The sequence below is a fragment of the Ornithodoros turicata genome, chromosome 6, assembly GCF_037126465.1.
Source record: "Ornithodoros turicata isolate Travis chromosome 6, ASM3712646v1, whole genome shotgun sequence".
Taxonomy (NCBI): Eukaryota; Metazoa; Arthropoda; class Arachnida; order Ixodida; family Argasidae; genus Ornithodoros; species Ornithodoros turicata.
Genome location: NC_088206.1, coordinates 55,651,400 through 55,665,834, shown reverse-complemented (window position 1 = coordinate 55,665,834; position 14,435 = coordinate 55,651,400). Strand labels below are relative to the sequence as shown.

General features: G+C 48.8%; 1 protein-coding gene across 1 annotated transcript; it reads left to right on the top strand.

Moving 5' to 3' along the window:
• The first annotated feature begins 981 nt into the window (after positions 1-981).
• Positions 982-10,723, top strand: LOC135398077 (uncharacterized). Its single transcript, XM_064629511.1, has 6 exons — positions 982-1,210; positions 1,292-1,386; positions 1,947-2,132; positions 2,210-2,341; positions 5,884-5,980; positions 7,045-10,723. The coding sequence occupies exons 1-6, from the start codon at positions 1,140-1,142 to the stop codon at positions 10,547-10,549; spliced, it is 4,086 nt and encodes a 1,361-aa protein (XP_064485581.1). The 5' UTR covers positions 982-1,139; the 3' UTR covers positions 10,550-10,723.
• The last annotated feature ends 3,712 nt before the right edge of the window (positions 10,724-14,435 follow it).

The following is a 14,435-nucleotide window of genomic DNA, read 5'->3' as shown; positions in this document are numbered from 1 at the left end:
GCAGATGACCCAACATGTCCATGCACGTTGCTTCCAGCACTGTGTAGCGGAGATTTCTGGCGCACGTCAAAAGAACTTCAGGTAGTCGACATTATTTGCAATCCTACCCTGCGGCACACGCAGCATGTAGCCAGACAAATGTGAGCGGACTTGCCTTACATGTAAATCTACTTCGAATGTCCATGCACGTAGTGAAGGATGGAGAGGAGGCATCGAGTATGTCTTTGGCTTAGTGGCTCACGGCCATCATCTCATTGGACGAAGAATAAGAAGAAGAAGAACACTGGTGGTGGTGGTGGGTGGTGAAAGGGCTTGCCGTTGTCGGCCTCACGTAGGTGGGCAACGTCACGACTGACGCCCTGGGGGAAAGTGCGTCCTGGGCCGACTTCTAAGGGAACTGTGCCGACATGTGTCTGAAAGCGTCTGAGGAAAACCCAGGAAAAACCCCAGACAGCACAGCCGGCACCGGGAACACTTTTTGCTAACCTGCTCTCAGTTCGGCCAATTACGTCGCAGGTATATCTGGACACCCTTACGCTTGTTAGGAGCCCCACTCTCATTGGCGTCAGTGCTGTCTCTCGGAGCATCACACACTGCGCTCTGTCATAGGGCTGTGGTAGCGGGTCTTGCTTCCTACATCGTGCTCTCCAACCGCTTCTAGGCACTTCCTTCCTACTCTCACACACTTTCACGTACACACACATTCATACAGTCATCCTTTTGGCCGTGTATAGTCGCCATACGCATATTCCTACATATGTGCATATCCAGTTCCTGTATTAGTCATCACACGTCATATATGTCATAAGTTACTTGGATCTGACCTGGCCTTAGTCCCTATCATTACTGCACAAACATAGACAAACATCTGTCGCCCCCTTTGTCCTGGCCAAGCTCCCTTAGTGGTTCACGGCCATTATCTCATTGGTAGAAGAAGAAGAAGAAGAAAAAGCAAAATGGTTGCTATGGTGGCTTCACTACGTGCCATTCCGCTCGAGGAGCAACGTGAACGGGCCGTTATTACCCTGTGGAACAGCCTTTCATCAAGAAGAAGAAGAACGCTGACTTCTGTACGCCGTGCTCACTGCCTTGGCCTGCCAAACTGCTCTGCGCTACACCCCCAACCCTCTGAAACAAGTATGATGCGTATCTCTATAGGGTTCCTCTGCTTGCTGACGTTATGCATCGCGAGGCAGTTTCCAGATTTCAGGTAAGGGTTTGTTTTGGAATATAACGAAGCTGTAGTAGTCCTATGCTCGTCGGCCATTAACTCTGTTCATCACTCTTGCAGACCAGAAGACACTGATACGTACCAGGACCTAACTGATTTATCAAATTATACTACGAGTACAACAAAACCTGAATACCCCCTCGGAGGAAATAAAGGTAGATTCCATGAGGCCACTGATACGTAATATTGAGTGGCCGTTGCCGAAGAGGGGGTATCCCGAATTGCCACCGTTAAGAATCCACCGTTTAGAATCCCATATGCTGAAAATCCTAAAGGGCGCTAGCGTAGAGCTGCGTGCGTGCCCAACTGTGGGGAGCCCCCCAACGGCGTGGTGAACTGTCAAAAAACGCCTAAACTAACCTAACCTCTGAAAACTAACCTAACCTAACCAAAATCTAATAATTTTTGCGGCTCTGATGTGACCGCAATGCTAAGCCTAACGGTCGCCAAAAACCTGGTTTTTATTCACGACAATGACTTCTGCTGAGGTCAAAATCACGCAATACTGTGAGGTTTGTCAGTAATATGTATTATTCAACGCTATCATTCCGCCATTCTTCACATTAAAGCTTTAATTGAGAAATCTGGGATTTTACACGGTCGATTCTTAACGGTGGAATATCGTGGCATCCCCGCCGAAGAGCATGTTCGTTATGGAAGTGCTCTTACGGTTACTGGGGGCACATAGGGTCATATGATGTCTCAATTCTTGCAGTGAACGTTAACCCTGATAGCGGAAAATTCGGATACGGAATTACGTGCAAGAGCGACGAGGAGTGTGCATCCGGCTTAGGGTTGGCATGCATTGCGAGAAGGGCCGCACTTCCATCGAGGTGCGACTGCGCCCGGGGAACACCGATTTTCATAAGGGACACCGATGGAGTCGCTAAGTGCGTTCGAGGTGAGCTGCTGCTTCTACGAAAGCTGTCCCGTTGCACTGCGTGCGTTTTTGTTTAAGGCTAATTTGCATCTTTCCAGGAAAGCACTTGTACGAATCCTGTGTGAGCGACTTGGAATGCGCTCATCACGATAAGAACATGCAATGCGTTGACTTCCTATGCTACTGCCCTCAGCCTTTCGTGCTTGCTGATAACCAGAAGTGCCTTTCACGTAAGGAGTATTTAATCTCCTTCAGGTACTCTACTTTGACGACGTAGGTGTGTGTGCACAGAGACATGTCTACGAATGAGTAACATGTTCCATGCATTCGCTGATGGAATGCTATGCTGATGCCACGCTATCTAAAAGATCATCAACGTTGAAAATATGAAAGTTACACCGATATTGTACAAGTAATATTCACGCAGCGCAACTGTAATATAAATCTTTATTTCACCAATCACTTGGTTGGGAGGAAGAGGCAATAACGACCCGTTAACGACTCTCGCGCTTCCCTGCGAGTCACCATAATGGTGGATGTACAAGCCCTGATAAACCATATACGGTTTGCGCTGCTGAGACGTAGTAGTACACCACTGCATGTAGATGCCACAGCAGCACAGGCGTAGCCAGAAATTTTTTTCCTGGAGGGCTGGGACCTGTATGGAGGGGGTGGGGGCGGTGCGGAGGGGGCACACACACACACAGAAAAAGAAAGCTGGTAGACAAGTGTAACACCTCCTAGATGGTAGAAATCCTGCTCCCTATGTCACACACTGAGGCCTCCGTGAGCTTTGCCAGCTGCCTCAAGCTTGTCTCTAGTTCGCTCTTTCGTTGACGTCATAGCAGCAACAGTTGTAACAGCAGGCCTCCCTGTGTGACGTAGGGCGCAGGCCTTCTACTATCTAGGAGGTGTTGACCAGTGCATGACGCTCTGCGTACTGTTCATTAACGAATTTTCTTGTATCTGTTGCAAGACATATATACGCATTGGAGAGCACGCTACCTTACGAAGGTGATAGTAAGAGAAGTTATGGTCATAAGCTTTTACAAGAAGCACCGTCGGCCTTTCATTTAAGAGCGGTTAGCATTCCTGGAGAAACCGTTTATAAATAGATATAATTGGTAAAACGAAGAGCTCCTAGATCGAGCGTTGACTGTATGTCGCTTTACGAAAACGGGATGCCGCCTACGGCTACTCCTGAGGATAAGAGCTCCGCTGCTTTTCTGATTCGTTGTTCATAACTGCACTCATTGAACAAGGACGTCACGTGTCGTTTGTGGCGCAAAAGATCGTTGCATTCGAAGGGCAGGAAGTGTTTTATTGTTTACTGTCCTTTGAGCATAGCTGCCCTGTTGACATCCTACTTTTAAACTGTGCAGTGCAGTGTACGTAGGCGACCAGTTCTCGTTGCATTCACTCTCTCTCTTCACCTCTTGTGTATTCCTTTTTCTTGTTTACTTTCGAGCCTTTGCTTCTGTGACAATCCAAAAAGTTAGGAAAGGGAGCCACGTGCGGCACACATGTTTTATTGCCCTATTTCTTTCGTTCACCGCGTTCTTGCTTTCACTGAACCCGCCACCGTTTGTATGATATGGCTTGAGAAGTGGCGAGCTGGGAGGGGCAGTGAAACTGCCGCTCGGAAACTTTCTCATATAGGACAATGAATGTGTATGAGCTAGCTGCGCCAAAATCAGAAAGGACGACACCGGCAACTGGGGAGCGACCCCGAAAGGACGTCGTGAGGAAAGACATTGAAGATTACCCAGCAAGGACGGAAAGCCAAGTGCAGGGCCATGCTTGACCTAAGCGATTGACATCACCAATGCTATACCGAAATTATCAGAGAGATAACAAGATATTGTCACGGAATGAGCCCCTACAGATTAAATATGTGTTTCCCGTGCTCTTGCATCCCGTGTGCCCCTGATCAACGTACACCCGCACGTATTTTTCGTATTTTCTCACTGTCTATCTTTCTTTGTTCCATATTTACGGTGCAAAATAGTGACCGCCAGCCAGTGGTGATCCCATTTATTGAGCGCTTCAGCGAATCAACCTGAGCCACCGTGAAGTAATGGCACCATGCATGCAAGGTGACCTACATTTAGGGGTGAGGGCGCTCAAGCCTCCTAAGCCTCTCCCTCGCTACGCCTCTGCACTGCAGGGCCAGAGACAGCTGCTTCCTAGTAGAGCAGGAGACTGGGCTGCCTCCCAGCTGGATGAAGTAGCCGCTGGTTACTTGCAATCCGTAAAGTCTGCCGCCCAGTCCGCATCCACGTAGCTAGCCAACTTCAAGCTTGGGTCTGAGGACAGTTTCAGCTTCAGACCCCTAGTAAATTTCAGGTACCGAATCAGCCTCTTGGCAGTGCTCTAATCACGCTGATACGGGTTGCTGACACGACGACAGAGTATATATCCCCACAGCACAAGCAATGTCTGGACGTATTGCCGTACTCAAATAGAGTAGCTCCCCAATTGCCTCACGGTAAAGTTCGTTGCTAAGCGGTGCGTCATGGTCCGCAGCGAGTTTCTGGTAAGGTAGCGTCCATGGGTCTGACATTCCCTTTGGCGTCTGCGTGCCGTCCCCTGCGTTGTCGTCCCTTTGGCCTCTGAGGTTCGAGTTCCACAGCAAGGAGTTCCACAAGAGTTCCAAGGTCCTCAGGTGACCATGCGGACTTCTTACAGAAGTAGCACACTCGTGTGCCAGTCACACCCTTTGCATCATCTCAGCCTTGCGTCTGAAGCGCTGACTCTGGGCTGCGCGTTGCAGATGTCATCTCCTGCTTTCTTTGATGCTCGTCCACAAGCTTTTCTTTCACGTACTCCAACGTGAGGTCATCATCTGTGCGTGCATCAAGGGTTGTGATGAGTGCAACTTTCTGACAGCCCACTGATGTGAAGCTAGTACCGGCCTGAAAGCTTGTTATTTCTTGCCCTATCCCTCCTAAGCGCTCGACCAATCCCAAAGCGCGCCTGATGTAGCCCTGTACTCCATATCATCGGTCATATGCCAACTTTGACTAATACGGGTTCCACAGTCAGTAGGCAGAGCTAATTGCTGGGATTGGCTCGTTCGTGCACCTTTCGGGGCTCTTCCCGCATCTGTCTTGCCGTTGCAGAGTTGCAGATATGAAGTATTTGACTGTCGTCAATACTCAGACAAATAGTGCTCTGTGCTTTGCGACCTCCTGCTGTCCAAGACGCGGAAGGGTTTTCCGGTACCGCATATCCGCAACGAACGACCATGTTTCTTCCCGAATCAGGATCATCATCATCTTACTTTCAGGCTCGATTATTTCCGTCCGATCAACTTAGCCAGCGGAAACTTCCCTGCGTCTCCCATCGTTTGCTGTCGAACGAACCAGCCAGTTCAAGAGCGCAGCTTCGGGTATCTTCTGAGTCTATAACTTGCAGTTATGTATATGTAAAAAAGGCTACAGGAACAGGTGGAACAGGTTTGGACCTTTGAATGGGCGGTTTGGCAGGTGCACATACGCTTTAGGTGCCGTCATCGTCGCCTATACTGCAGCATTCGTTCAACTTACCAAGGGAAGTGCTTCAGGACGAGAGTTAGGAAAGGGAGCCACGTGCCGATATTTCGAATAGAGACTGTTCTTCTTCCGCGTCATATTTAATCACTAACTTAGTCATATTTTCGGACTTCCGATCCGCCTTTTACGATTCCAAATTATCTAAATCAGAATCATAAAAGGCATAGATCACGAGGTTGTAAATGCACACTTTATTGACGAGCCCCTTTATGTTGCAGGCAAACCATCTCGGGCAAGCGCTCTTTTCGGCACCCTGCCAACACTGGTACTTCTTCTAACATTGCTGGTCATCGGAGCAGCTTACTCATATAGACGGTATGCCTAGTGCAACTTTCCACTGAGATCTGAGAAAGATACCAGAGCTAAAAAGAATCTGAGATGGAATAAGGTAGATTTGGAGGCCACACTGGAAGTCGACTGGTGTCCCCAGTGTTCAAATGTGGGCTGGCTCTGGCAAAAACTAACGAATCGTACGACTACAACCGTACTTTGGTGGAATATGGGAACATGATCGTGAGTGCGTTCATTACTGTCTAAACACACTTGTGGATAGTGAAATTACAGGTGAGAGCTGAGTTCTAGATGTTTGTGGATGGGGCGTGAGTCCCCTTCAGTGGAACTGTCACTGTGCTTCCGATATATGACAGAAGCCGCGTTCATACGAATGCGACAGAAGCGCATCGACTAGAGCTGAAACCAAAGTGAACACTATGCGCCACCGTTTACGTGGATGCGCATCGAATTCGGCTCGAACCTTGCGCCCGCGTTGTCACATCAAAAATTTCGAGCTCTGCACTGCCATACCATACCTACCATATCTGCTCTCATTTCACAATATCTTCTTTTTCGCACACGAAATCTACCCCGCATCCACGTGAACTCGCAGCAAACGTCTTCCCATAATCCTCCTTCTGGTTTCGATGTACATTTTCTGTTTACATGCATATCTTCAATGCGCATCGACCGTCTTGAGCCACGTCTGTCAGGCGGATTGAATTCGATGCGCTATCCTAGCGAATTGGCCGTTTACAGGAGCGTATTCAATGCGACAAGTCGAGTCGATACGCCTGTTACATTGATGTAAACGCGGCTAGAAAGACTACAAGTTTAACGCACATCCCCCAATGTCTAATAAGGTGAAAGAACAGTAACAAAAGAGAACAAGGAAAAGAATTCGGAGTGAGCGCATAAGGCTTTTTGAGAATGAAACATCCCATATCCAGTAGATTTGCAGGATATCATTCTCGGAGGTGTGTACACAATTAATCACAATTTGCTGGGAAAACGTATTCCTCTGTTTGTCATATACCTCGCCTATAACTGAAGACAATTGAATTAGCAAATTCTTACCCAGAATCGATAACCTTTCGTACTTGCAGGCTATCACGTGCAACCAAGGAGAAGGAATCCTGTGCCGGGCCTAGGGACACTGTGGATGCTTCAACAGACTTCTTGGATTGGCGTCCAGATACTGGCTCGTCCGTATCTTTCACCCAACACCGCCCCCGCACTTCTTCTGCCTTTCAGAGTAGCATTGACCCTCGACAGCGTTATTACCAAAAGTACGGGGAACATGCCTCTTGGGGTTACGCCAGAATTCCTAAGCATCCGCCACGGTACATCCGGTATTCTACAGAAACCCGGGCTAACAACGAAGCAAATAGTAACTTTGTTTTTGACGACTGCTCAACGATGCTCGACAAGAAAACCTGTATCGCCCCTATTCATCAAAGGCCGACTACACCCCTTGCGCGTTCGGTCGACGACCCCGGATCGTCACTAAGGTACAAACGGCGACGTACCAGTCACAGGAAGATAAACAGAGGAAGAAACCCCAATCAAGATGAGCCCCCAACATCGAAGCTGCCATCCTCGAGGCATATCTCATATCCCAAAGAATTGAAGGACCTCCTCCTTGCACGAGATATCCTGGTGAATGTGGAACCCATAAAGTCGGTTATAGCAGCTGGGAAAACTGCATTTGCGTCACAAGGGGCTGCACTGGAAGACTCGTGTGAAAACCACGAGCGTGAAAGCATAGAATCTTCAACGAAAGATCCTGACGTCTTCTCGGGATCAATTAGACACAACAAAGCAACTTCGCGTGCAACAGACATGACAATCCAAACGCCTCCTCCTCAGGAACCTGGTGATACCGTTGTAGTATCCGAGGAATTTGCACCAACGGACAGGTCAACATCACAAAAAATGTCGTCTATGATCGTCACATACCGCGACTTGAAGTATTACGCAAGCACAACTCCATTTGGAACAGCTCCGAATACAAAATCGTCTTACGGAGAATCTTCAGGCATAAACTCCTATCTTTCAAAGCCCTCCGACATATCAGTGTCCTGGACATTTCCTCCTGGTACTTGTTGCCATGCGAACTCTGTGGATGTTGCTTCTGGTCAATCAGACACAATTGGTGGACAAAGTGCAGTGTTAGGAAAAACAGGTAAAGAGCATGGTGTAACCAATACGTCAGGAGGTGAAGAAATGGAAACTGAAGCGCTGCATGGTAGCCAATGTGAACCAGGGCGCACGGAACAGAAACTAAAGGAACAACTTCAATTAATCATGACTAAATGGGGCAGGAGAAGAATTAGTGAACTGTCGTTCCTTCCACCAAGAAATGTTGACGACAGTCACCCGACTCTTACAGGTGCGTGTCCGGTAAGGGAACAGATTTTGCAGCCCTCAGACACCGGACACGTAAACCTAACCCCGCATAATAAGTCAGAATCTAGCAGTCCAAACTTGACGACAAAAATGGCAGACCCCAATAAACATTTAATAGATACCATCTCGATTCCTTCATGCCTGCCACAAGATGTGTTCTCACCGGAAGATCGGCCTGTCTTGGGAGATAGCTATACAACACTACCTGAGCTCATGTCATCTGGTTTCGAATTGGTCTCATTAGGTATCAACCGGGCATCGACGGAAGAGATATCGTCCTGCCGTCTTAGCGCTTCTGATAATGCTGGATTTGAACGATATTCTGCTCCAGATATTGCTTCCGAGGAATGGCGCGGCACACCGAGTCGGAGAGCGCGACGATCCACAACAGAACTCTCTCCAAGCCCGCAGTGCCAAAACGGCGCACTGTGTCCAGCTACTACGTTACTTTCTAATGAAATTGCAATCCGCAAGCAACGAATTAATGAAGCAGAACCTACCAACCTCCATGAGGCACTATTGGAGACCAGGGCTGCCATGACATTGAGGCCAATAGCGATTAGAGCTCTCCCTTCGTTCATTGTGTGCGAGAGCAGCGTCAGGGAGGCAAGCAATAAAGAAATAATGGAAGGAAGTTCCAAGGAAGAAATGAGGGTCTCTTCAGAGCAATCTTCCTGTGATGTAGATGAAGACGATCCTTCAAACTTGGTAACAGTGTCGATCATGTCGTCGCGTTCTGAATCTGACTTAGGTCCCGATATCGAGCTCGGCAAGTCTCATTCTCCAATGTCTTCAGACGCAGGGCGTTCAGCCGAGCACAAGGAAAGAAAAAATGATGATGGGCTGCGCGAGTCAGACAACATGGTTGGAAAAGTCGATGCTTCAACCAGTAATGAAGAACGACGCATTTTAGTCAATGGCGGCATCAGCAGTGTCCGTACTCAAACACGGGAAACTACTTCCGGTCACTGTATCAGGCACCAGCAGGGACAGACTTTAGGACGCGTTTCTGGAAAAGCGTTTCATGCGCCATTTATGGAACTCTTGGCACTGGGTAACCGGCATTACTACCGAGAACGCCGAAATCTGTCGCCGGTGCAGCCCCCAAGTATACTCGACGAAACACTGTACATCCTACACAAGATGCGACCTTTAGATTCGACGCCCAACTTCTACATGCCACATTTCCGCATCGCAATGCACGATGTGCGAGACACCATTAAGCCACTGAAGTTGCAAGATCTGGTTCTGCGACAGCACCCAGTTTTAAGAGCTATTATGGAATTACATCGGGGACAACGAGGTCTTGAAGATTCTCAAACACATTTTAGTTACTTAAATCCGACAGATTGCTTGCTGGCTCAGAACAGCCCGAGTGTGACGAGAACAGAACCTTCTGCTCTGCACGGAAGAGGTCGTGTTAGGTCGCTAACAGCAGGGTCACCTGTCACTCCGGCAAAAACAGACATTGGTCCAGTGATACGTTCTTCCTTTCACAACGTCCCCACCGAACGAAGCTCGGAGTCCGCAGCGACACTGCTGTCAGTCCCCGCTGGAATGGGCGGCGGCGGAACGGCAGCAGCTATACCAATTTCAGTCCCTCACACTCGATTCCAAACCTCACGGAGCGGTTCTGCCATCGCAGCTAGAAGACGTGCTGCGGTTTTAGAAGACACATCTTTCGAATCCTTGTATAATGCCGTCTTACTGACGCAAAGCAGTGCAGCCAAGTCTGAAACGCAGAAAAGATCATCAGAACAAAAGAGAGTCCGGAGGGTGTCGTTCCCCACTGAGTTGGTTTCCACACCCGTTGCTTCTACTTCGCAGGATGCCAGGGTCTCACTCAGCGACTCTGGTGTCTCCAAGACTGTGCCCTACAACCTCCATCGGCAACAGGAATCAGATTCAGCGTTACATGGACAACTCCTGTCTTCCGGACTGTGTTCACCTGAAGATCACACGGAATATTTTTCTGTGTCCAGCATCGTGACACTGAGTCCCATGGAGGCGGTACAGACATTAAGCAATAGCGCCAAGGCTGTGTCGTGCCCTCCACACTCAGTGGACCATAAACGAAGTTTGCCTAACTGTCGCACAGTAAGCAGGCGATCAGTTTCCTTCAAAGAGACACTGTCCGACTCTGCACTTCGTCGTGGTCGTATCCATCCTAACAATAAGTATGGCGCAAATGATACACCTTGAATGGAGTCATCGATTTCCGTTCTACAGTTGTCTGAATTAAAAGGCGCGTGTTCCACGAAGTCCATGGTAAAGCTACAACTTTTCTTGTACTGACGGACTTCTTCGATAGATAACGGAAGGAACACCTGAATAGTATATGACAATCATGTAATAAAGGAAACCGTTTCTTTCACATATCCTGGTATTTTTACTCGAGGAGCGTCTCTGTCAACAAAAGTTTGACACAGGTGGATAGAAATACATCTTTGAAGCATTTAAATTGAAAAATTCAAATTCACGCTTTGTGCTCGTGTCATAAGTGTGTACCTGCGTGTATGTCCACTATGATCAGGGTCGTTTTTGTTTGTTTTTTATTGCATTGCATTGCACTCTACTAGGCTTTATTCAAGGTAACGGTAATGGAAACAAAAGGTTCCCGAAACTGGAGCTGGTGACTGGATCGGGAACGGAAATGCATACCGGTTCCTTGATTTCGAACGAAAAGGTTCGGCCGGTAATGGCCGGTAATGGCTATGTTACGGAACGATATGTGTGATCTTTATTCTCTTTATTGCGAGCGACAGCGTGAGAAACAACATGAACCGCGTTTACATGAATGCGACAGAAGCGAGAAGCGCATCGAATCCAGTGGAAACCGGAATGAAGACGTCGCGCCATACGGATGCGCATCGAGTTTGGCTGCAAACTAGCGCCGCACGGTGCCACCATTCAAAAACAGTTATTAAATTACTATTTCCGTTGCTATTTCTCGAGACTACTAGTATACGTGTTTCACCACGGCGGTGCGGTAACCTACCCGATACCATTGACGTGCCTCACTGGTCGTGACACCCTTATGTAATCGTTATCGAATGAGTTGGGACACTTTCGTAGATGTGTCTTCTTCTGCTTCTTCTACATGTCGTACACAGCGAGATACAAGCTCTCCAACACACTCCCGAGCAAAGTGTAGACGCCACAGACCTCAGAGTTGCGTCCATTCCCATTGGGAGCCGTATGCACGTGACATCTCGTGCGCTGCCTCACTGGGCGTGTTAAGTGGCGACTCCTGAGTCAAAAGAGTCATGACTCCATCCACTAAACGGCCAAGTGCACTTCCGGTGATCGTAACGGGGGGGGGGGGGATATGTTTAATAGTATGTTTAAGTAAAAAAAGAGAGACGGGGACGGAAGCGAAGTGACGTAGTTCCGCCAGCTTAGACGGGACTTGGTTTGCCGCATCGATGCCGACCTGCACATATTTACAACTATGAACGATGCTCAAAAGAATGAATGAAGAATCAGTTGATCGATTCACGAAAGGATAAAAGTAGGATAGTTGGTATATGATCATTAAAGCTGTTTATTTGTGAGTACGCAGTTGTGTTGGTAGAGACCTTTTCTTCGTCCATGTCTTTTCGGCTGCGCTACAAGCATGAGTGATCGATCCACGTCGGGTAACTTAATTACAATCGCTGGTCGCCTGCGTTAGCGCTGGTGTGAGTGACATTGCAGAACGCAACGACTCTGCCTTTAACAAACCCAATTTAGTAGTGTCTGTCAAAACCCCAAAGCGGAAATAGCTGGGAGCGGAAGTGTGTATCCTCGCCATGCAGGCGAGCGAGATTTGCAGCGTCAAGCAGAGGCTCCTTGTGGGATCACTCCTTCTGGAGTGCAAGAGCCGTACTTAACGCGCCCGCTGGCGGTGCCAAGGACTGTGATGCTAGACCCGCATGAGTTTCGGTATTCGCGGTGCCCATTTTCTCCGGGCACTTCTGTTACCCCTCTTCACTGTGAAATGCAGGTCCACATCGATGCAAAGAACCGTGTCTTACGCTTATTTGGAATAACTTGGGATGTCCTGTCGCAACCACTTTAAACGTTCAAACAATCTATATTTTCACCTCTCATATCGTGCACATGAATGTGTACACACGAATGTGCACACGAATGTGTGCCTCGGCGCACCCAGGATACTCTGGGGGAGTAGGAGTACTCCCCCCGAGTCGTGGTGTGCGAGAGGTAGCGTTCCTTCGTTCTCCGGCTTTGGAGTTCAGGTGCGTTTTCGTTCTTCCTTTTGCCTCACTTAAGATTTGTCCATTGTTGTTTTTTCAACAATGTATGTTTTTCAACAAATGTTTTTCAACAGCTTTGTGTCTGGGTAAACAGCTATCGTTTTCATAGTCGTAAACCTGGCGACAAAGTCGCTAGAATGGCGACACTGGGTAGTGGCAGTGAAGCGGGTAAGGAGGAAGACAAGACAATAGAGTGTTTTAGCTGACTGTTACAGAGCCCCGCTCCGCTCAGCGGGCGAGCGAGCACGCAACTGCGGATGTGCGCCACATTTGGCTGTTAGCGGGTTGAGCGGAGCGGGGCTTCCGCTCCACTGCTGCGCTGTCTGAGCGGAGCGAGACGCGAGACGGTCTGCACTACCAGGTGTCGAGATGGCTGCCGCCAGTGGGCGCGTTAAGCAGGCTCCCGAGCCCCATAACCCGGGTTTTCAGGGGAACGTACCCTTGAAGCCGAGCGCCAGAACCGCTGAGCGCGCGCCGCCTATCGAGCTTTCTTTTGTCGTCTGCTTTTATGTAAACATAGCAGTAGACCATAGCAGTCCTCTATAATCGTATAACTATTTACCGCCGACATCCGATGATTCCGGAAACACAAAGAGCATGGGCGGTTGCAACGTGTTCCAACGGCTGCGCCACTTCGAAAGGCAGTACACCGGAACATGCGTCACGCTCCGGAACTGGCATCGCTCTTCCCCAGCGTTCTCCGGCTCCCCGGCTCCGAAGAACGGGTGCGCAGGGTGCACCCGGGAACGTGCACCGGAAGTCACTTTGGAGGTGTTAAGTGATCCCCTGAAAGAGGGAATGTTCCCGGAGCACGAACCTAACGCGCCCTGTGGTGAGCACCTGCCGCTGCCCCCGTCGTCTTTTGCTGCTGCTGAGAGCGGTGCGTCTCAGCAGCGGCTCCGGAAGCATTTTCGGATCGACGAGGATCCTGTAGGGCACTCCAAAAGTTCACAAGTGAACCCGGAACAGACAACTCAAGCGCAAATTCATTGCTTACAAGAAGCTTGTACCAAAGTCGACCCAGTCTTCGATATTGGAAAGCCGATCGACCGACCATTTTTTAATTCTCGGGTTTATTATGAAACCAACAGTCATGGAATTATTTTCAAATATAATGAAAACTGTAATAATAAACAGTACTGCCTTGTTATCACTGGAAAAAGCTTAGCTAATCACTTGCATTTGTTCTACGTACTACGTCCCGTGTACAAAGACAGAGAGCTCCGTTACCAATGCGAAACGGAAAACTGGATCATCGCCCTGCTAAAACAAATTTTCTTACCCCCGCTCGGCTCGTGCTCAGCGGATCACCGTAAGCGGAGCGGAACGTCAAAACGGTCAGCTAAAACACTCTAGTGGAGGGGAGCGGAGCGTATCACGCGCCAGTACAAACCACCTGCGCCTAGGGTTGCCATGCTGCTACGTTGATGTAGCGAATCCTTTCGAGGTTCGAAGTCGCAAAAGTTCGCGAAATTCTAACTCTTCTTAGGAAAATTCAAAAAAGTTCGCAGAAGTTGGACTGCGCCTGCACGCCGATCGCCTTAGCGGAAGGGGAAGCATATGTTTCACGACTCGAAAAGCCGCAAAGTGCTTGTGATATGTTTAGATTATGATGTTCTACATTGTTCTGTGTGCTATATACAGTATTTATCACACCAGCAAGATTGAATGGAAACCTGAAAAGAAAAGAAGTATAATGCGAGCCACCTGCTGGAGCGACTGAGCCAGGAGACCACTCTACTGTTCACAAACAAGAGGCGCCATCTGCGCATGCATGGGGTTGGTGTGGGCAAAACGCACTGAACACAGCCGTGCGAATGCTTTCCGCAAGT